Genomic DNA, 20,579 nt, shown 5'->3' on the forward strand with positions numbered 1-20,579 from the left:
TGAATTAAACAGCTCATAAACAAACATTATCACTAGACAAATTTAAATAGCCTGTTGAACATGAAAGTATTATGCAATCAAAGACATTTCTCCTTATATAGATTATTTTGGGCATTAAATGTTCTTTAAAATTGATATTAATATGAGATCATTCTATATAGAACCACTAATGTACCAAAATCAAGAAAAAAGGGTCAGAAACACAACTAGTTCAAACTAGTTCACTTAATTTTGATTCATCTTACATAAAACGAGTCATTTTAAAGTAAATGTGTTGAATTTTTCGATGTTTGTACTGGCAAAGAACACAAAACTACTGAGTAAGAAAATGATTTCTCTGCAGTCTAGGAGAAACAGTATCACGGGTATATTCCCAGTGTGTCCCAGAAGTCGCAGATGTCGTCGCGTGACCCTGGCTGAGTGTGTGTGTGTCGTGAGGTTCATGATCAGCCAGCCGCTGTTAGCCGTGTAGCGAGGCCATGCCGGTGGCCGTTGCTGCTGGCAGAAGGCGGTCGCGTGGGTGTGTGACCCGGGGTCAGCCGCGTGGGCGAACGCACCCCAGGAACACAGCATGCGATTGGACAGCAGTCGCTCGGGTCGAGTCATTGTGAAGTTTGCCACCGCGGCCGAGCCAAACAGGAACGGCAGCTCTGCTCCGTGACACACGTGATGATAACAGAACGACAGGCCCGACCACACGCGATGGTCACTCGCCACGTGATCGAATACATACATCCACACAGAGCTCCCGGACAACACACCGGCACGGGCCACTCTCCGGGACGGACACAGGAAGATGTAGTCAGTCACTATCTGAAAGGACAAAGGCAGGCATTTATATTGATCAAACGTACAGTAAACGTTGTGAAATATCAGTTTAAAGGGATGGTTTCACTTTGAAATTAATTTTTGATATGTTTTAGCTTACCTCCAGGGCATCCAAGATGTAGGTCTCTTTGTTTCCACAGTTTTTTTAATTTTGATATATTTAGGTCAAACCGTTCTTGTCTGAGGTGGTGACCATAGACCTGCATTATATGACTGACAGACAAGAACAGTTTGACCTAAAAATATCAAAATTGAAACTACTGTGTAAACAAAGACACCTACATCTTGGATGCTCTGGAGGTAAGCTAAAACATATCAAAAATTAATTTCAAAGTGAACTATCCCTTTAAAACAGCTGCTTGGAAGCCCATTTTCCAACATACAAGAAAAAAGCATATTTTTGTAAATCATTATTATTATTAGACAAATAATTATGACAAAAAGCTGAAGTTATGATTTAAAAAGTCAAAATTATGACTTGCTAAGTCAAAACTATGACTTAAAAAGATATGATTGTGACATGAAAAGTCAATTATTTACCAAAAATATTTTTTTTTTCTTATCTGGCGACTGTTATTTGTTCCTGTGATCAGAGCTGTATTTTCAGCATCATTACTCCGGTCTTCAGTGTCACATGATCCTTCAGAAATCATTCTAATATGATGATTTGATGCTCAAAAAACATTTTTGATTATTATCAGTTACATCATTATTACATATACATACATAATACATTATTATCAGTTGAAAAACAGTTTGTGCTGCTTCCTATTTTGTGGAAAGAACAGCATTTATTTGAAATAGAAAACATTATTTACTGTCACTTTTAATCAATTTAACGCCTACCTGCTGAATAAAAGCATAATTATGTCATCATCATCATGAGGCTCTGGAGATACAGCAAGTCACATGACACTGACAGCGTGAATGCGAAGGCTAACAGATATCAGTTTCTCCAGGTGTACTGAACTGAACTGAGCCGATGAACTAGACTCTGATCACTGAAGTCTGGCCCTGAGAGACTGTGTTCACACACATCACTGATTCTGCTTTAAAAGGAGCTCTGTGTGTGTGAACACACTCTTGAACATCAGCATGTTGAATATGATGAGTTCAGACAGATGTGAAGGGCAAAGATAGGCTAAACATTCAGTGTGTTGTTGACATGATGTGTTTATTTGTCGGTGCTTGTTGTAGAGCTTCTCAGTCTCTGTAGGTTAAATATCTCTATCTGTTACCTGGTAACCAAACACTCATCAGCTCACACACACACACACACATACACACACACACACACATACACATTTGGCGGCAGCGTTCCCTCCCCCCCACACACACACACACACACACACACATTTGGAGGCAGCCGTTCCCTCCCACACACACACACACACACACACACACACAGAATCCAGCGCCTGCGGTCTAAAACTCTATTCACGGACACTCACTTTCAGGACACACACAAAAACAAACACACTGACTTTCTGTATCTTGGCTGAACAGTGCAGCCTTTTAACCAACAGAGTTACTTTAGTATTAGTTTATACTATTATCATATTTATTAATATTATTTTGTATTAAATTAGTTATTAATTTATCAATATTTTATACATTATAGTTTGTAATATTTATTATTCAGATATTATGTTTTTATGTAATTATCTTTATTTTATAAGTTATTTTCTTGTCACTTCATAATTTTCTTTAGTTTTTGTTTTATTATTATTTCAATTGATTTCTATTTAGCTTTAGTAGTTTTAGTACTTCAGCTTCAACTGATTTTATTTCAGTTAGCTGAGTTTAGATCCAGTCAGTTTTTTTTCTATAGCGCTTTTCACGGTACACATAATATATTAATAATATCTTTATGCCTTATAGTAGCATTTCAAGCAATTAATTTTTAGTAATTTCAGTACTGAAACTTATTTTATTTCAGTTATTTGACAAAATATTTTTTTCTTCATGTAGCCTCATATTTACATGTATTATTTCAGCAGTCTTGTGTAATGAGTGTCCATGTTAACTGACCCCTCAGATGAATCCAGCACTGGGTCACAGCGCCACCTTGTGGAGCAGCATTTAAAAGGCTTCTCAATTTGAATCTTTTGCATAATTCATAACTGCACATTAGCATAATATTTTTACTACTATAGCTTAACCATAGATGTCTATGGCAGAGACCGTGAGAGAAGTGTGCTTTCGAATCCAGCTTTTGTCTTCGTTTCACATCCTCAAAACAGATTTAGAAAAAATACCTTATATACCTTCATCTCATATTTATGACTTAGTATGTCATAATTATTTTTAAAATATAAACAGAGCAAAATTGCAATTCTCTATATGACATAAGTCAAAATTACGAGATAAAAAGCTAGGACATACGAAGTTAAAATTATAAGATAAATACAAAATTATGAGAAAAAGCCATACTTTTATGTCATACTAATTCACATATAAAAATGGAATTATGACTAAATCATCATTATGGAGATTAAAATGTCAAAATTTCCAAAACTGTTGAAAGTTATAATTATAAATAATCGAAAAAACTGAGAAAGGCCGGAAGTATATGCACTTCACGCTTTTAATAGCCTCCAAAAATATATATATGATGCTATAATACCATATATAGGCTGTAATATGATGATGTCATCATACAAAGATCCTCTTGTAAGGCCGTCGGCCGCAAAATTCTGTAAATATTAGATTGCATGGGGACAAAGTGTTGCAAAATGAAGAGGGATTGATGATGTCATCTGAAAAGGAAAGTGAAGAGAGAGATTTTGATCACATCAGTGTGTGTGGCTAACCTGTGCTAGCATGTCCCTGCGGTCTGCGTGTGTGTAGAGCGGCAGGTATTTGCGCAGGATTTTGATGGCGTGATGTTTGAAGATGGCCGTCGTGTAGACAGTGCATTCGACCGGTGACACAGGCTTGGTGAACACACCGTACACAAAGATCACACCTTCTTCTGAGGTGCTCCCTGAAACACACACACACATGAGCCCGAGCTGTTCGATTCTGATTTGATGTTGACTTTGAATTGCTATTCTGATTGTACCGAGCAGCACGGGTTTCTCCTTCTGCCAGTGTCCTTTCTGAAAGGCGCTGACGAACTGTTCCCGGATCAGTTCTCCGTCGATATACGGCCCCCAGCTCTCAAACACCTCCAGAAAGCGGAAGGGATTCACCACCTTTGAGCCTGAGAACACAACCGACGGGTCATATGATGTGTGTGAAATCTGTGCACTAGGCGGATGATCTCTGAGACGTGAAATGCAGGATTACTGGATTTGATCTGTGCGTCCAGCACCGCCTGAGAACTGAGAGACAGAAGACACTGCAAGTCCACGAGCGAGCAGTTGGCCAGCTTTGCAAAGTTCTTCCCCAGCTTCAGAGACTCGTGCCTGAGGAGACGCATCAGTGTTTGAAGGTATGATGCATGTCTATGTTTGACCATGGACCACTAAAACCAGTCACACAGTTATATTTGAGTATACAATACATTGTGATTTTATGCCAAAAATCATTAGGATATTAGTAAAGATCATGCTCCATGAAGATATTTTGTAGATTTCTTACCGCAATTATATCAAAAATGTATTTTTGTGAGTGGATGCAGCAATATCGCGAACAAAAATGGACAAGTTTAAAGGCAATTATCTCAATATTTCGATTTTTTTGCACCCTCAGATTGTCGTTATTCGGTCAAATATTTCATCCTAACAAACAACACATCAATGGAAAGCTTATTTATTCAGCTTTCAGGTGATGCCTACTACTCAATTTCAAAAAATGTACCCTTTTGACTGGTTTTGTGTTTGGGTGTCACTTATGTGTGTGTTTACCGTGTTTTCAGAGGAATGGAGAAGGGTAAACTCTGGAGAACGGCCTGTCTGAAGAGTGGTTTGCTGCTCTGGATCATCAGATGTAGACTGACTGACTGAGCGCCTGCGCTCTCGCCGAAAACAGTCACCTGAACACACACAGACACACACTTCTGACTGGATCAGGAACTTGCATTATTGTTTCACAAACTCATGAGAACATGTTATTTTATTTAATCTTTGAGTCAATTTCATGTAGTCATGCCTATTTTTACCCAAACATCAAATTAACAAAATAAATTAAAAAAAATATTTTGCAAAAATTATTAAATTATTTTGCATAAAGGAAATCAATGGGATTTTTACGGAAGAGTATTGCATTCACTTGAAGAAAAAATCTACTCTGTTTTTCTGAATTAATGACTTGATCTAAAAAATTAAGAGTAAGTCATTAATTCATAAAAACAGAGTGAAATTGTTTTTTTTAAGAAAAATATATCTCATAATTCCGAAAAACAGAGCAAAAACTTTTTTCCATGACAAATGATCTCGTAATTCTGAGATAATTAACTCGTTAATTATTAAAAACAGAGTAGATTTTGTTTCCTCATGCAATACGCTTCCACACATTTTAGTGACATTTCGATTTTTTTTATATTTTGATTTCTATTGCCTTTTTCTTTTGCATTGCAATTACTGTGATTTAATGTTGTGCACAATTATAAATATAATATATTTTTTGATATAATAATATAAATAAAATTATTTAAATGAAATATAAAATATTTTTTTTATGAGAGATATCAAATTTTATTGTATCTCACATTCAGTGACAATAAATGCAAACTAAACTAATGAATATACTAAGGATGCACGATATATCGGCCACATTATCCGTATCGGCCGATATATGATCATTTTTAATGTTATCGTTATCTGCCCAACAAGAACATTTAGACGATATATAAAAAAACGATAAATAATGTATTATTTCCTTCAGCTGAGGCATTTTAGATGTGCACTGTTCAACATGATGCTTTTAAACTGCTTGAAATACAATTGAAAATCCAGTTAAAGTGCAAATGTCTGTCATATCGGCTACACAACATTAAAACAACATCATAATTGTGTTTGTATCATGGCTTTTAATGAGGAGACTTTTTTTATAATCAGGCTCTCAAAAATTGTCTAAAAATGTGTATTTAGATTTATTTGCCAATATATTGGTTATCGGCTTGCAAATATAAAGAATTATCGGATATCAATGCATCCCTAAAATGGCCTCCGATATTCTTTTATATTTACAGTGAACTAAATTTGTATAGTTATTGTCCTTTTTGTGCTCAGTCATTCAGCATTTAACCCTTTATAAACAAGTTTCTGTCCTCACTTTGCTTGGGTCTCCTCCAAACACAGCGATGTTCTGTTGCACCCAGAGCAAAGCCGCTTGCTGATCCAGAATCCCATAATTCCCCACCGCTGACGTTCCCGGGTCTTTTCCCGACACTAGAAAGCCGAAAGCCCCTGCAGAGAGACAGCTGTCTGTTCATGACTTATTTTTAGGGGTGTAACAATATATCATGTCACAATATATCGCAATACACAAATGCAACAATATGTATTGTGTATAGTTCCCCCAAAATAACATTTCTGCGTGAGTAAAAAATTCAAGTTTTCAGAGTTTGGACTACATTAAACTACTATAGGCCTACATAATGTTAAATATAATGTATAATAATGCCTGTTTGTGGGTCCTGATAATGCCAAATATTTGATGTCAACTGTAAAAAGTTGCCTACATTATTTTAAAAATATGTAGCCTATCATTGTAAAACCCGGCATCAGGTCCAAGACTTTTCATTTCCACAATGTAACACCAAGTTTAGCATTGTAATCAACAACAGTACATTTTTTGTCAAGTATCACAGTATCGCAATAATATCGTATCGTGAAATGTATCGAATCGTGACATGAGGGTATCGTTACTTATTTTACAGTCAGAGTGTCTCACCGAGGCGGTAGGCGATGCTCACGACCACAGTCCGAGTGAAGTTGCTGATGAATCGTCCGTCGTAAAGCGCTTTCGAGGCAGATCCCGCGATGAAGTCTCCGCCGTGGATCCACACCATCACTGGGAGAGGAGCCGAGGAGTTCCCGCTCAGAGGAACAAACACGTTCAGGTACAGACAGTCCTCACTCACCTGATGAGGGAAAACACTGTTCAAAAAACAATTATTCTGTCGTCTTTTACTCTATATGTCGTCCTTATGACGCCTGCGCTATTCCAAATAATAGTTGCTACAAGTAGACATGTGACGCATGCCGACACTGAGACACATACAAGTGAAATATTGTCACATCCTAATGAACAATATAGTCCTTAAAGAAATATATTTATATATATTTAATATATTTTAAATGGTCTCATTGAATTAAAAATGAGTTTAGTCATTCTGTTTTACCAGCAGGGGCGTCACAGTTCAAACGTAATTGTAATGCAATATATACTATATATATATATATATATATATATATATATGAATTGTAATGCAAAAAGAAATATTTAATTCATATTTATTTAAAAATTTAATGAGAATTATTGACAATTTAATGTATTTTCATACTAATTTCTTATTCTAATATGAGCATACATTGTATTTTTTTATCTTTTTGAGAAATTTTATTTTTTTATCTTTTTTAGAAATTTTATTTAAATTAAATTTTATTTTTATTTTGCATTTATTTTTATTTACAGTAATTTGCAATTACTGTTAATTATTTTTTATTTATTAAAAATAGCTTCTTTATATATATATATATATATATATACATATACTGTACATAATATATATATATTAAAATAAAGTTATTTTTATATATAATATATGTAAAAATTTCGGTCCCACTTTATATTAAGTGGCTTTAAGTACTATGTACTTACATAGGAAAATAAGTACAATGTACTTATTGTGTTCAGGTTGTATTGTAAAACACTTTTGCTGCTATTGAGGTGTGATATGGGTATGGTTAGGGACATGTGTGCTGGTATGGGTAGGTATCATGGTGGGCTGAGGTGTAAGGGAAGGATCAACTGTGTAATTACAAATGTAATTACATGAATTAATTACAGTTGTAATTACATGCAGGTATTTTCAAAAGATAAGTAAAATGTAAAAACATGTATGTACACAATAAGTCCAATGTATCAAAGTAGTAACTTCAATGTAAGTACATAGTACTTAAAGCCACTTAATATAAAGTGGGACCAAAATTTCATATATACATATATATATATATATATATATATATATATATATATATATATATATATATATATACATGTATATATATACACACATTATATATACAATTGTTCATATTATATATATATATATATATATATATATATATATATAAGAACAATTGTGTCATTTAATGAAAAAAAAACACTGAATGAAATTAATGGAAATTTAATGTACATAAATGTAAGGCAATTATCTATCTATCTATCTATCTATCTATCTATCTATCTATCTATCTATCTATCTATCTATCTATCTATCTATCTATCTATCTATCTATCTAATGGGAAGTTTATTAATAAGGATATTGGTGTGAAAATGTGCTTTAATTGCCATTATGTCAAAATGTAATGTGAATCTAAATAGTACTAAAAATAGCCTTAATTGTCTTTATGCAAAATAATAACAATAGTTAAATAGCAATCTAATCAATAAATATACGGTTTAGAAGTGACTACTTTGTTCGGTTTTTGGGGTGAAAATTAAGTTCACCCAAAGTTCTCACGGTAAAACTATATCGTAAAAGCTCTTGATTTTAAACAGCTGAGATGGTTTTGCTGCTCTTCTGATCCCCAGAGTCAGTGACGTCCCGCCCGTCGCCGTGTCCCGCTCACCTTCTTTTGACACTCGTCAGCGATGGGTCCGACGCAGGCCTGCATGCACGGCGCTCTGGGATAGGTGGCGTCTCGCACCCCTCTCCACGGTGTGACGGGCCGGGGGGCCTTCCAGCGGGACGCTGCCACAGGCGGGTCCGCGAACGGGATACCATAAAAAACATGAGATTTGTCCAGCGTCAGGCCCTGGATGATCCCGTCTTTAAGGAGCAGTTTGGGCCCAGCAGAAGCGTGTTGGTCGTTGATGAGGGGCTGATCTGAGATCAGTGCCGCTGGAGACACACTGCGCAGTAAAGCCACCAGCTTCATCCGCTCCTCTGTGCTGGATCCAGTGCTGAGCCACACACACCCCAGCACACACAGACACAACACACACCTGTACGACATCATACTACACCCGCTTCTGCACTCCTGTACGCTCGGGACCGACTGATGCGTCCTCGGTTTGAGCACTTGTGACTCTTATTATGTTGCACACTGGGACTGTGTTGTGTGTGTGTGTGTGTGTGTGTGTAATGACAAGCAGACTGTCTGTACTTTAGAAAATTAAATCACATTGACTCCCTTCCTTGACGTTCTTCGTCGGATACTACAAGTTGAGTTGGTGATTTGGACTATTAAAAAAAGCATTCAGATAAGATGAAATTTCATAATAAATAGTGATTTAATGATATTAGTAAAATTATATCTAAATATTTAAATAAAATGAGTACCTTAGTGTACCACATACATAAGAAATCTATTCATAACTTGTGTTATTATAATAGTCCATGAAAACACACACACACACACACACAAATAGTGCTGTCAAATTAATTGTGATTAATTGCATCTAACAGTTTGTTTGTGTGTGTGACTGTGTGTATTTTATTATATTTATGTGTGTGTGTGTGCGTGTCTGCCTCTTTCTCTCTCTCTCTCTCTGTGTGCATATACACACAAACACACTCACACATAATCAAAAAACTTTTTTGATGCGATTAATCAATTTTCAAATATATCAAACATTCAAATATATAGTTATTCTAGTTTTGTGAAATGGAATAAATAATAATTGTAAACAGGTAAGTACATGATAATTCTTCCACGCCGACAGGCGGCAGTACGCGCGCTGTTTGCCTCGTGCTCATGACGACCAGGCGCAGCGTCTGACGTCACTGCTAACAGCAGCAATGGCGGCGCCCACGGAAAGCACGAGTGAAACGCCAACAAATAAAAAACAGAAAAAGAGCAAAAACACAGGTACAACTACACTTAATTATACACAGTTTTACCCAAACAGTGTTTTATGACATCGCGCGTATAATTCCATATTAGTGAAGTTAAATGACATGTTAATGCAGCTCACGTAGAATTAAAGTTCTGTTTTTCTGTAGCTACAATGATGTACTACCTCGTTAGTGTGTGCATTTCATTACTGTTTTCCCCAAAACATTCAGTTATTGTGCATTTCTTGTCTTCCACCTGTTCGGTTGTAACGTTATTTCTCTAATAAACAACTGATGTCAGTAGGAATAGTAAATAAACTTTAAAGGTGGTGTGACGTAGTGTTTAAATATCTGAATGTTGATTTTACAGCTCTGTAGATGTACTAGTACAGGCTCAGTGTGACATGACATTTAATGTCAATATCGTGGTATTATACATATATACTACAGTCCTGTAGTGATTTTTATGTTTGTATACAATGGTATTTATAACAAGCTACCCCAAGGTGGAACATAGTATTACATGCACATTTTGGGGAATAAACACACATCCCCAGATTACTGTAAGATTCCCAATGACTTATTAATCTCTGGCCTTTTGTCTGAAACGTAGTGGATGAGAGCGAGCTGCTGACGGTACCAGACGGCTGGAAAGAGCCCAAGTTCACCCGAGAGGACAACCCCAAAGGTTTGCTGGAGGAGAGCAGCTTCGCCACACTTTTCCCCAAGTACAGGGAGGCGTACCTGAAAGAGTGCTGGCCGCTGGTGCAGAAAGCGCTTGGAGATGTGGTGCGTGTCAGGAAACTCTTCATTTGTTTTTTATAAATGCTTGTAAGCTCGCTGAATTTGTTTGTCTATTTTCTTTTGACATCTCCTGCTGTTCTGTAGTTCATCAATGCCACACTGGACCTGATTGAAGGCAGTATGACGGTGCACACAACAAAGAAAACATTTGACCCGTATGCAATCCTCAGAGCAAGGGATCTCATCAAGTTATTGGCCAGAAGTGTACCATTTGAACAGGTACTGCTTTACAATCGATATAATTCACTGATTTAAAAAAAATAAATATATATATATATATATATATACAGTTATTCAGTACCGGGCAACACTGAATAAAAAAACAACTTTTTTGAAAGAAGTCTCTTCTGCTCATCAAGCCTGCATTTATTTGATCAAAAATAAAAAACTGTAATTTGCTAAATATTATTACAATTTCAAATAATATTATTGTATCTTAATATATTTTAGATGATAATTTATTTATGTGATGCAAAGCTGAATTTTCATCAGCCATTTCTCCAGTCTTCAGTGTCACATGATCCTTCTAATATGCTATTTTGTGTGTGTATGTGAGTGTGTGTGTGTGTGTGTGTGTGTATATATAAAACATCAGTGAATTCTGTGCATAAGGACAGAAGAAAACAATGCATTATCATTGTTTATCAAAAGTGTCAATACAAACACTTGATGTTTACAAGTGTTAATAATGTTACAAAATATTTCTGTGACACCAAAAACTGGAGTAATGATGCTGAAAATTCAGCTTTGATTTCATTAATAAATTACATTTTAAAATGTATTCAAGTAGAAAATTATTGTAATATTTTACAGTTTTTGAATAAATGAATGCAGGCTTGGTGAGCATTAGAGGCCTTTTTAAAATTTAAAACAAATATCTTTATATATATATAAATATATATATAATTTAGCTTAAAGTCTTTCGCTGAACCTTCCTGTTCATTTCAGGCTGTACGGATACTTGAAGACGACATGGCTTGTGACATCATAAAAATCGGGACTCTTGTGCGAAACAGAGAGCGCTTTGTGAAGAGACGCCAGAGGCTGATCGGCCCCAAGGGCTCCACGCTGAAGGTGGGCACAGATAATGCTCAGTTCACAGCAGTCTCCCTTCATTTTACACTTCACTTGTCGTCATTTTTTAATTCCCAGACAGTGAGGTCCAAAAGTCTCAGAACACATTGAAAATCTGGGATTTAAAATGATTCATATATAAATGCATAAATTAATGTACATTTTCCAATTCAACTGTTCTCTCAAATAGTTTTGATAGACATTTTTTAATACATTATTTTTTTTAGTTAATCTAGAAAGCTAAAAAAAAACAGTTGCATTTTCACTAGCTGACTTTGGATTCCTCTTTTTAATGTTCGTTGCACTTTTGTTGTTAACTTTTAAGAGATGAAGTAAGTTCTTTTGATTGTTGTATTGTTGTTTTATTGCTTTTGCTGCTTTATGTTTTGTCTTTTCGTTACAGTAAATGTGATCAAATCTCATGTTGTTCTGTTTCAGGCACTAGAGCTTCTGACCAACTGTTACGTGATGGTTCAGGGCAACACAGTGTCGGCTCTCGGCCCGTTCAGTGGCTTGAAGGAGGTGAGACATACAGTGGCCTAATTTAAATCATTCAAAACCATACTTTTGTTCAGTCATAATTACATGAATGTATTTGAATGAGTTTGTGCTTCTCGCTTGTTTCTGCAGGTACGGAAAGTCGTGCTTGAGACGATGAAGAACATTCACCCCATTTACAACATAAAGGTACATAGAAGACTGTGTGATGTTACTAAGATTTTTCTAAGAACGAAAGATTTAGTGTAAAAGAGATTTAAGATTCTCCCATGACAATCAAAACAAAATAATGTAATTTACACGAGGTTCTGACAAAATGTTTAATTTTTTTGATTAAAATTTTTTTTTTCAAATCCGCTCAATGAATTATTCAATGACTCACTCAAAGACTTTCATTACTGGAAGAATCAACATTTTTGAACGAATCTCTTGAATAAATGATTCAATGACAAATACATTTTTAACAGTCAAGTGTCACCACCTACTGGTGAAATAATGTAATTAATATAATTTTAATTTTAATGCATCATGTTACTTTCAAAAGGTGATTTCATTCACATACAAAAATACATTTTCTGGCTTTTCTAGAAAGCTCCAAATTCAAAAATAATTTCACATTTCATCTACATAAATGACCCATTTTAAATACACATTCATCTTTCCAGAGGTGGAGTATCCCTTTAAAAAGGTCTTACTGCCGTCATGAGTGACTCTAACAGTAAGTGTGCTTGTGATTCAATCCTCTCCAGACACTAATGATCAAGCGGGAGCTGGCGAGCGACCCGGATCTGCGCACTCAGAACTGGGAGAGATTCCTGCCCAACTTCCGCCATAAGAGTCTCTCCAAACGCAAGCAGCCCAAGAAGAAGACGATCAAGAAGAAGGAGTACACGCCGTTCCCTCCGCCTCAACCCGAGAGCAAGGTACGAGCGACACTTCCCCAGAGGAATCATGTGATACGGTAGCAATAAGCCACTCGAGGTGTGCGCGAGTACAGGGTGCTTTTACACACCCACACCCCAACACACCTGTCAACATTCCCGTTTTTCCCGGGTTTTCCTGTTTTTTAGCCGTATCTCCCGGACCCCTCCCGGTTTGTTATTTCTCCAGGGAAACTCCTGTAATTTGCATGGCCCAAACTCATTTATGAATAATCAAACCAATATGTTTGTCTAATGTTGACAAGTTGCCAGATCTTGTATTAAATGCATTATATTCACACAATCATACAATTTCAACCCATTTGTCATCTCAACCTGGCAACCTGTAACGCAGTTGCGGAAAATCTTCCGGATTTTGAAAAACAAATTATTGACAGCTATGCACCCGCATAAACATGATAAAATCACATTTTCATTTTTAACATGGCGACAACAGCAATATGATAAAAGATACAAATGTAATGTAAGCCAGTTAATAGCTTATTTGTTTGTCAACATTAGTTATCTACATTAGTTAACATGAACTAACCATGAAAAGTACTTTTAATGCTTTTATTAATCTTAATTATTTACTAATATCGTATTAAAATCAGAAGTTGTATCTGTTACTTTAATAAATACTGTATTACTTGTTAGTTAATGCATTGGCTTAACATTAACTAATGGAACCTTATTGTAAAGTGTTGCAATTTGTTTTTATTGTTTTTTACATAGTCAATCTGCACAGTTCAATGCGAAATTAATAATGATTATTAAAATAATAATCAGATGGGTATCAAAAAATAGACTTGAACCTGAGAACAACTGCTTAGTTAAATAATAATATTCTCTTATATACACTCTTTGATATAATATCAAATCTATAAATACTTTGTTCATGAATAAATATATTTGTTGAGTTTTTAATTGAATTAATGTATTTTTGAGGACATCCCGCACATATAAATTACAATAATAATCAGGTATTTAAATAAATAAATAAATAAATAAGCTGTTTTTGACAGTTCTTATTTGCCTAAGTGAAATATTCCTCTGCACAGATTGATAAGCAACTGGCGACCGGCGAGTTCTTCCTGCTAGAGAGCGAGAAGAGGCGCAAGAAGATGACTGAGATTAAGGTGAGCATTTTTATGAGTGTTTGACAGATGCAGGGACTGACTGGCGCTGAGCTAGTTCACTGGTAACCGCTTGTTAATTTCTTTGACTGAAGGTGAAACAGGCTGAAGCTTTATCCAAGAGACAAGAGCAGCGGCAGAAGGATTTCATTCCCCCGAAAGAGAAGCCCGTCGTGAAGAAGACCAAACCAGGTACAGTTTGAGACACTGAGACACATGCGAGTTTTTATTGATATTTTAAAATATATATGTTGATTTTAGTAGCTGAGATATAAAATAAAACGAGCTTTTGCCATTTAAACTTTAATTTTTTTCAATATTGCTTTTTAGGGTTTTTAATTTATTTTTATTTCAGTTTTAGTTTGTTTTTTTATTTATTTCCAGTTAGTAATTTTATCTCGGTTTATTGGCAACATTTCTGATTTTTGTTAAGTACAAGTTTTTTAAGTAAACAAAAATTAGAAGTGTTGCCAATAAACTGAAATAAAATAAATAAAAACTATATACGGATATACAGGAAATAAATAAACTAACACTGAAATAAGAATAAATTAAACCTAAAAAGGTAAAAAAAAAGTATATATATATATATATATATATATATATATATACACACACACACACACACACACACACACAGTATATACCCGTGTGTATATATATGGTTAATGATAATAACCCTGGTGCAGGATGGCATCTCATACCGTACCAAAAAATATAATAATAATAATAAAAAAAATCAAGATAAAGTATTATTAATAATAATTAATTATATAAAAAGGTAAATCATCAAAATATATAAAATAAACTAATATGTAAATATAATATGTTTAGCTTGTGCATTTATCCAGAGCAACTTATGTTATCTGCATGTTCTGAATGTGATCTTGGTCAGAAGACTAGTAACATTCCTGGTAATATGACTTTAAATTGTGTAAATAATGCAAATGAATAAGCATGTGAACTCATGATATAATATTTATTATTCTCTTCTTTATAGCAACCACAGAAAACAAAATTGATATACAAGCCATTAAAGAAAAAGTGAAGAAAGCAAAAAGTAAAAAGCTTGGAGCTCCTCCTGTAAACCCCGAGACGCCTTCAGCGAAAGACGGCAAGCGGAAGAAACTCAAAAGCTAACTCGCGTCGGTCGATCCGAACTCTGATCCTGGAGACACACACTCACACCACACTGTTCAGCGCTTGTAATATTGTGTTGTTTGGTGTTATGCTTCGTCAACTGCATTATAAAACCTTAATATCACAATATTTTAAGATTTTGGCTTGTCGGAGATGAGGAATAAGAGACGGGAAAATATGAAACACAAAACTGTAGACCACATGAGTTTGAAACTGTTAAACGCTGCTTCTGTTTGAGGCAGGCGACAGATGCGCGTTGATCGTGTTACACACTTGAGTTATAATAATAGTATATACAGTATGTGCATTCGAAGGCTATTAGATGACCTATAAATCGACATGTCTTTTGTAACAGCTGAATCTGTGATGCTCTCGTGCCGTTCGTCATGAGCAAAGTGCATCTGTGTTCATTTTTCAAGATTCTTTTTTGCTACCCAGAATGCTTGGCTTAAATGCTTTTTTTAATTTCTCTGATGTATGGCAATAAATCGAATGATATTTTTGTCATATATCAGTCTCACTTGTATAAACTGAGGGGAATAGATGGACTAAATTGGTAGCCCAAATCAAACCCATTAAATATTACTGTGATCTACAGATACTTGAAAGTTCATGAGGAGGAGATTTTGCATTGCAGAAATTAGAATTTGTGTAGTAAATGTGCTTAATTGTTGAGAAAATGTGAATGTAAATTCACTTATTATTTTCTTCTAACTTATTCTTTGCATAAAATTAGCTTCAACAAGTTGTTGTCCCTCCATGTCCCAGTAGAAATGTGGCTTTGTCTGAATGTGAACTTTCAGTTTTTGAAGCTTCACTCATATGCAAACAGGATATGATGGCAATAAACACAGGCAAACATGAGCCACAGCTACACATTCTTTAGCCATGATACATTTATTTGAGAAGCAAAATGACTTGAGAAAATAAGTAATTGGAAATTAGTATCAAAATTGAATCATACTTTGAATTAAGAGTATTTCAAATGACCCAACTGACAGATATTTTTTTCTTGTTTTAAGCATACTTTTTTGCAGTTTGTCCATTGTTAATTTATTGTTAATAATTTTTACAATTTAAAATATTAAAACGTAGTATATATATATATATATATATATTAGGACTGTCAAATGATTAAAGTTTGTGTTTACATAATATATTCGGGTGCACTGTGTATAATTATTTTATATATATAAATACACACACATGCATGTATATTTAAGAAAAAATATTATTTATATATAAAAGATTCATATTTATATACAATATAAATTATATATAAATCTATATACAGTCTATACATGAAAATATTTCTTCAAAATATACAAGCATGTGTGTGTATTTATAAATATAAAATAATTATACACAGTGCAATGTTTTCGCAAGTTTCACTCGTATGCAAACAGATTATGTCGGCAATTCAGACAGTAAACGCTGGCAAATATAATCGGGACAGATATGAGTCTGATTATCAAAACCGACAGGCAGAAGGATCCGCAGGACGACAGCGCAGGGTCCCAGTCAGGAGTCCACCTATAACCTACACAAACACACTTATTAACTAGGGGAATTGAATAGCAAGACACGCCCAAAACACTCCAGTCGCTCTTACAAATGTCTGAAAGCCGTTGCATTTGCAATGTTGTTTCTCAACTAGTTCTGCTTCAGAACCAAGATTTTGGTAGTGAACCAGAATTGTTAACAGAAATAACAATTTTTAAATATTTGTAAATCCAAAAACATTGGAAATATTATCCACAGTCTAGTTTTAGTGTCTCCAAATATTAGTTGTTTCAGTGCTTTCATTTTCTCAAAGGTCATATAAAGGTTCATGGAAACACCCATGGATTCTTTATCTTTAAGAGTGTACATTTAATGCATATTTATGAAATATTGTGTAGTTTTTTTGTGGTTTAATGCCACATAATCAGCTCCCGCCATCAAAAACATTTGTGCATAATCGTGTGTTTGAGGTGAACATGTTTTCTGTATTCAGATTGAGAGAGATTGAGGGCTTGTCTTACTCTGCAGTGAATCACGTGTTGAGTTTCCTGTGAAAGAACGAGAGAGGCATGAAGTAAAGCGGTTGTTGGAAAGGAGGTATATGTTTATTTCTGACACTTACGACAGAGTTTGTTTTCACACGTTTCCTGGCCACATCCGCTGCACGGTGACCCTGTTCTGTACGGAGCTACACCGTGATAATTTCCCCTGTTGAAAAGAAGTTTTATTGCTTTACTGAAACATAATTCACCTGCAAACGTGGTTTTCATACTTACGCTGTTGCATAGTTGCACACAAATATGATTCCAGCCGTTGTTGAGAAAGACGTTTTAGCCACACCGTTTGGACAGGCCTGCGCGGCACAACCGACCTTGTACGTGTCTGCCCAAACAATCTATACGTGCAGAAAACAGGAGATTCAGAGAGGGCTTATTCACTTATGTTTGAACACATGAGTGTTTGGTTGAGCGTGAGATCTGAGTGTGTACCTGTGTGTAGTGGCCGCACACTTTTGTGCACTGGTTCTGATGGTAATTGTAATCTTTGACCTCGTCCACCCATGACTTAATTGCAGATTTCACTTTAAAATGTGTGTATGGCGCTCCTACCCAGATGTTTTCACCCACAGAAGTGAACGTAGGGTGCATTCTTCCCTCATCCCGTAGGTAAATGTTATGTTCAAAGACACAGAATCTCGCCCAGGCCCGCGCCGTCACCGCCAGCCCTTCATCCCACGTCTGCACACACACACACATTGTGATTAACGTTGTAGGCTTATGACAGATCCGTAGACCCACATGCAATCTGCACTGTACACACATCTCAAAATGGTTTGCTGGTTTAATGTTTGTACTTTAAGGCTGGGAGAACTTAAATCAACAAATCAACATATGCTTTTCTTTACCACCAGTACATGCACACTGTAATGCACACAATAAAAATATTGATGGTTTAACTTAAAAAAGTAAGTAACCTGGTTCCCTTAAAATTTTAAGTTCATTGAAAAGTTAATACAATGAAGGAGATTAATTTAACCATCAGAAACTCAAAATTATATGTTATCTGAACTAAATAAATTATTTAAGTTGATTTGACAAAAGAAAAAATGTTGTGATTACTACACTGTATTTTTTTGTTGTTGGTTTAACTTAAAGTAAGTAACCTGGGTTGCCTTAAAATTTAAAGTTGATTGAACTGGAAAAAGTGAGTTAATACAATGAAGGAGATTCATTTAACCATCAGAAACTCAAAATAATAAGTTATCTCAACTAAATAAATTATTATAAAAGAAAATATGTTGTGATAACAAATCTTGAAAATATTTTTTACAGTGCATGAAACAGGAAATCGCATGAGAAAAAAAACGTAGAACAGGTTTTATGAGGAATTGGTTGGATACTGAAAAGCTAAATTGATAATTCAAAATATTAGTAAATACTGTAATAATACTAAAACAACGCTGATACTAGGAGTCTGAAACTAAAAATGGTCAATAATACTATACTTAAAAAAATAATATTAAAACAAAACTGATGTCTGTTGTAGCATGTTTAGCTTCTCATATTTAACCTACCATGTAGCGCATGATGCTGGCTGATGGATTGACGTTGGTGCGGGCCATATTGTGTTCTGTCACACATTCCTTAATAAACTCTGGATCCGTGATATCAAAGAAGGGCTCGCTGGAAACCGCTTTCAGCAGAACGGTGACACAAATCAGAAGGACGTGAATAAAGTCACTCATGACTGAGTTTGACAGACGATAGAGAAGTTTCCTGTTAATGGCGTGAACATCGCGACATCAACACACTTCTGCTTTTTTTTAAAGAGCAAAACCTCACATCGGTTTCATACCGCACTGCATTGTGGGTTGAACCACTTCCCCCTTCTCACCCTTTGAACCCAGGGGTGCTTCTCATTTCTTATTTGTGCATCCTCGTTTCCTTTCCTTGCTTCCTTTCCTTGCGTCTCAGCTCCACCCCCTGTAGGACACGAGGGAAGGAAGCGAGGAAAGGAAAGGAGGACAGAGGAATCGAATAAAAGCTTTTTTATATCCATTGGAATACTTGATCACTCGAGCGTCACTCCACAGTGTCATCAGCAGCGCTAAAAGGATCTGCCCTCATGATGTTGAAGTTTGGTTATTTAATAAATTCATAATAAATAATAATAAAGATAGACTATACTGTTGAAATATATGAGATGTGTGGTTTATATAAACTGCAAAGGTAAAGTATAAATTAAAATGATTGTGACCGATGTGAAGGGGGAGGAGAATTGACACGTGCGTCACGTTTAGTCAATATAACAGCTCCGCGTAGGATGCACCTGTGTATCCTCGCTTATGACTCCTCAGGAAGCCTCCTCACTCCTCGATCCTCGACTCCTCACGGTGCAATTAGAGAATTGAGATGTCCTTCAAGATGGCTGAGCTCGATCGGTTTCCGGGTCATAGGAGGGAGGACGGAGGAGCGAGGAGACGAGGAGGGATATTGAGAAGCACCCCAGGTTTTCACCAGGTTAACTCAGGGTAATGCAATGGAAGGGCATTTAAGACATGCTCAAAATGTTTGCATTCACATTGTTATATTTATTATATTTAGTACAAAAGTCTTTAAAAGTTAACAATCTCTATTGTTCCATATAGGAATTTTGTGTGGAGAAAAGTTGTGGTTATATAATAACTTCCAATGAAGCAAAATATTCTAAATTAATATCCCTCTGGAAATGCAAAATTTGTTATAATTTTTTTTAAGCCATTTTACCTTCAATAATCAACATACCATTTATACAATAGAAGTCAAAGGCTTGTAATCCACCGTTTTCATAATCTTGTACCCTCTTTATATAGTGCACACGTTTTCTCCATATATTATCGAAAAATAATTTGATTAATGGTCTTAATAGCTCTATTAGAAATAGAAACACCTAGAGAGACTTTCCATTTTAGTTAAATAAATCCTTCCAAATATAGACAAATCCCTTTGCATCCATGCATCAAGCCTGCCCTATTACTTATTAATATTACAAAAAGTTTCACCAAACCCATACATTTTCAAACATTTACAAATAAATGAATTTTCTAACATATCGACATAGAAATAAAAAAATAAATTAAAAAATAATAAAATAACCATCCTCTATTTCTTGATTATATTAACTCTGACAACATAAATTTGCTTGTCAAACTTTAACTCAGAGTCGACAACGACACTCGAGTG

General features: G+C 35.3%; 3 protein-coding genes across 4 annotated transcripts; 1 reads left to right on the top strand and 2 right to left on the bottom strand.

Moving 5' to 3' along the window:
- Window positions 1–255: 255 nt before the first annotated feature.
- On the bottom strand, window positions 256–6,500 carry LOC120471033 (crystal protein). The gene is made up of 7 exons (XM_089127310.1): window positions 6,494–6,500; window positions 6,049–6,182; window positions 4,680–4,807; window positions 4,120–4,238; window positions 3,893–4,033; window positions 3,642–3,814; window positions 256–813 (listed from the first exon to the last, which is right to left on the bottom strand). The coding sequence occupies exons 1-7, from the start codon at window positions 6,498–6,500 to the stop codon at window positions 256–258; spliced, it is 1,260 nt and encodes a 419-aa protein (XP_088983436.1).
- On the top strand, window positions 5,956–15,863 carry krr1 (KRR1 small subunit processome component homolog). Its single transcript, XM_089127124.1, has 11 exons — window positions 5,956–6,838; window positions 9,671–9,816; window positions 10,396–10,571; window positions 10,671–10,805; window positions 11,535–11,660; window positions 12,099–12,182; window positions 12,291–12,347; window positions 12,908–13,081; window positions 14,140–14,217; window positions 14,310–14,406; window positions 15,215–15,863. Exons 1-11 carry the CDS (start codon window positions 6,759–6,761, stop codon window positions 15,352–15,354), a joined length of 1,293 nt encoding a protein of 430 aa, XP_088983250.1. The 5' UTR covers window positions 5,956–6,758; the 3' UTR covers window positions 15,355–15,863.
- On the bottom strand, window positions 15,175–19,208 carry glipr1a (GLI pathogenesis-related 1a). Of its 2 annotated transcripts, none has more exons than XM_089127123.1 (6): window positions 18,932–19,208; window positions 17,967–18,095; window positions 17,634–17,752; window positions 17,480–17,565; window positions 17,379–17,405; window positions 15,175–16,894 (listed from the first exon to the last, which is right to left on the bottom strand). In XM_089127123.1, exons 1-6 carry the CDS (start codon window positions 19,100–19,102, stop codon window positions 16,743–16,745), a joined length of 684 nt encoding a protein of 227 aa, XP_088983249.1. In that variant the 5' UTR covers window positions 19,103–19,208; the 3' UTR covers window positions 15,175–16,742. The 2 variants fall into 2 exon arrangements, with proteins under 2 accessions (XP_088983249.1, XP_039516740.2); XM_039660806.2 differs by having other exon boundaries at window positions 17,847–18,095; window positions 18,932–19,203.
- Window positions 19,209–20,579: the final 1,371 nt, after the last annotated feature.

The sequence above is a fragment of the Pimephales promelas genome, chromosome 24 (assembly GCF_988280905.1).
Source record: "Pimephales promelas chromosome 24, fPimPro1.hap1.1, whole genome shotgun sequence".
NCBI lineage: Eukaryota > Metazoa > Chordata > Actinopteri > Cypriniformes > Leuciscidae > Pimephales > Pimephales promelas.

Coding starts and splice junctions, on each gene's coding strand:
- krr1 (XM_089127124.1), top strand. CDS start 6,759: ATGAAGTCTCCGCCGTGGATCCACACCATCACTGGGAGAGGAGCCGAG. Junction 12,348..12,907: donor ACCCCATTTACAACATAAAG/GTACATAGAAGA, acceptor AATCCTCTCCAG/ACACTAATGATCAAGCGGGA. Junction 14,218..14,309: donor AGAAGATGACTGAGATTAAG/GTGAGCATTTTT, acceptor CTTTGACTGAAG/GTGAAACAGGCTGAAGCTTT.
- LOC120471033 (XM_089127310.1), bottom strand. Junction 4,034..4,119: donor GGACGCACAGATCAAATCCA/GTAATCCTGCAT, acceptor TTGTGTTCTCAG/GCTCAAAGGTGGTGAATCCC. Junction 814..3,641: donor GCAGGGACATGCTAGCACAG/GTTAGCCACACA, acceptor TTGTCCTTTCAG/ATAGTGACTGACTACATCTT.
- glipr1a (XM_039660806.2), bottom strand. CDS start 19,102: ATGAGTGACTTTATTCACGTCCTTCTGATTTGTGTCACCGTTCTGCTG. Junction 17,753..17,846: donor TGTGCGGCCACTACACACAG/GTACACACTCAG, acceptor CTGCACGTATAG/ATTGTTTGGGCAGACACGTA. Junction 16,895..17,378: donor AACACGTGATTCACTGCAGA/GTAAGACAAGCC, acceptor GTGTTTGTGTAG/GTTATAGGTGGACTCCTGAC.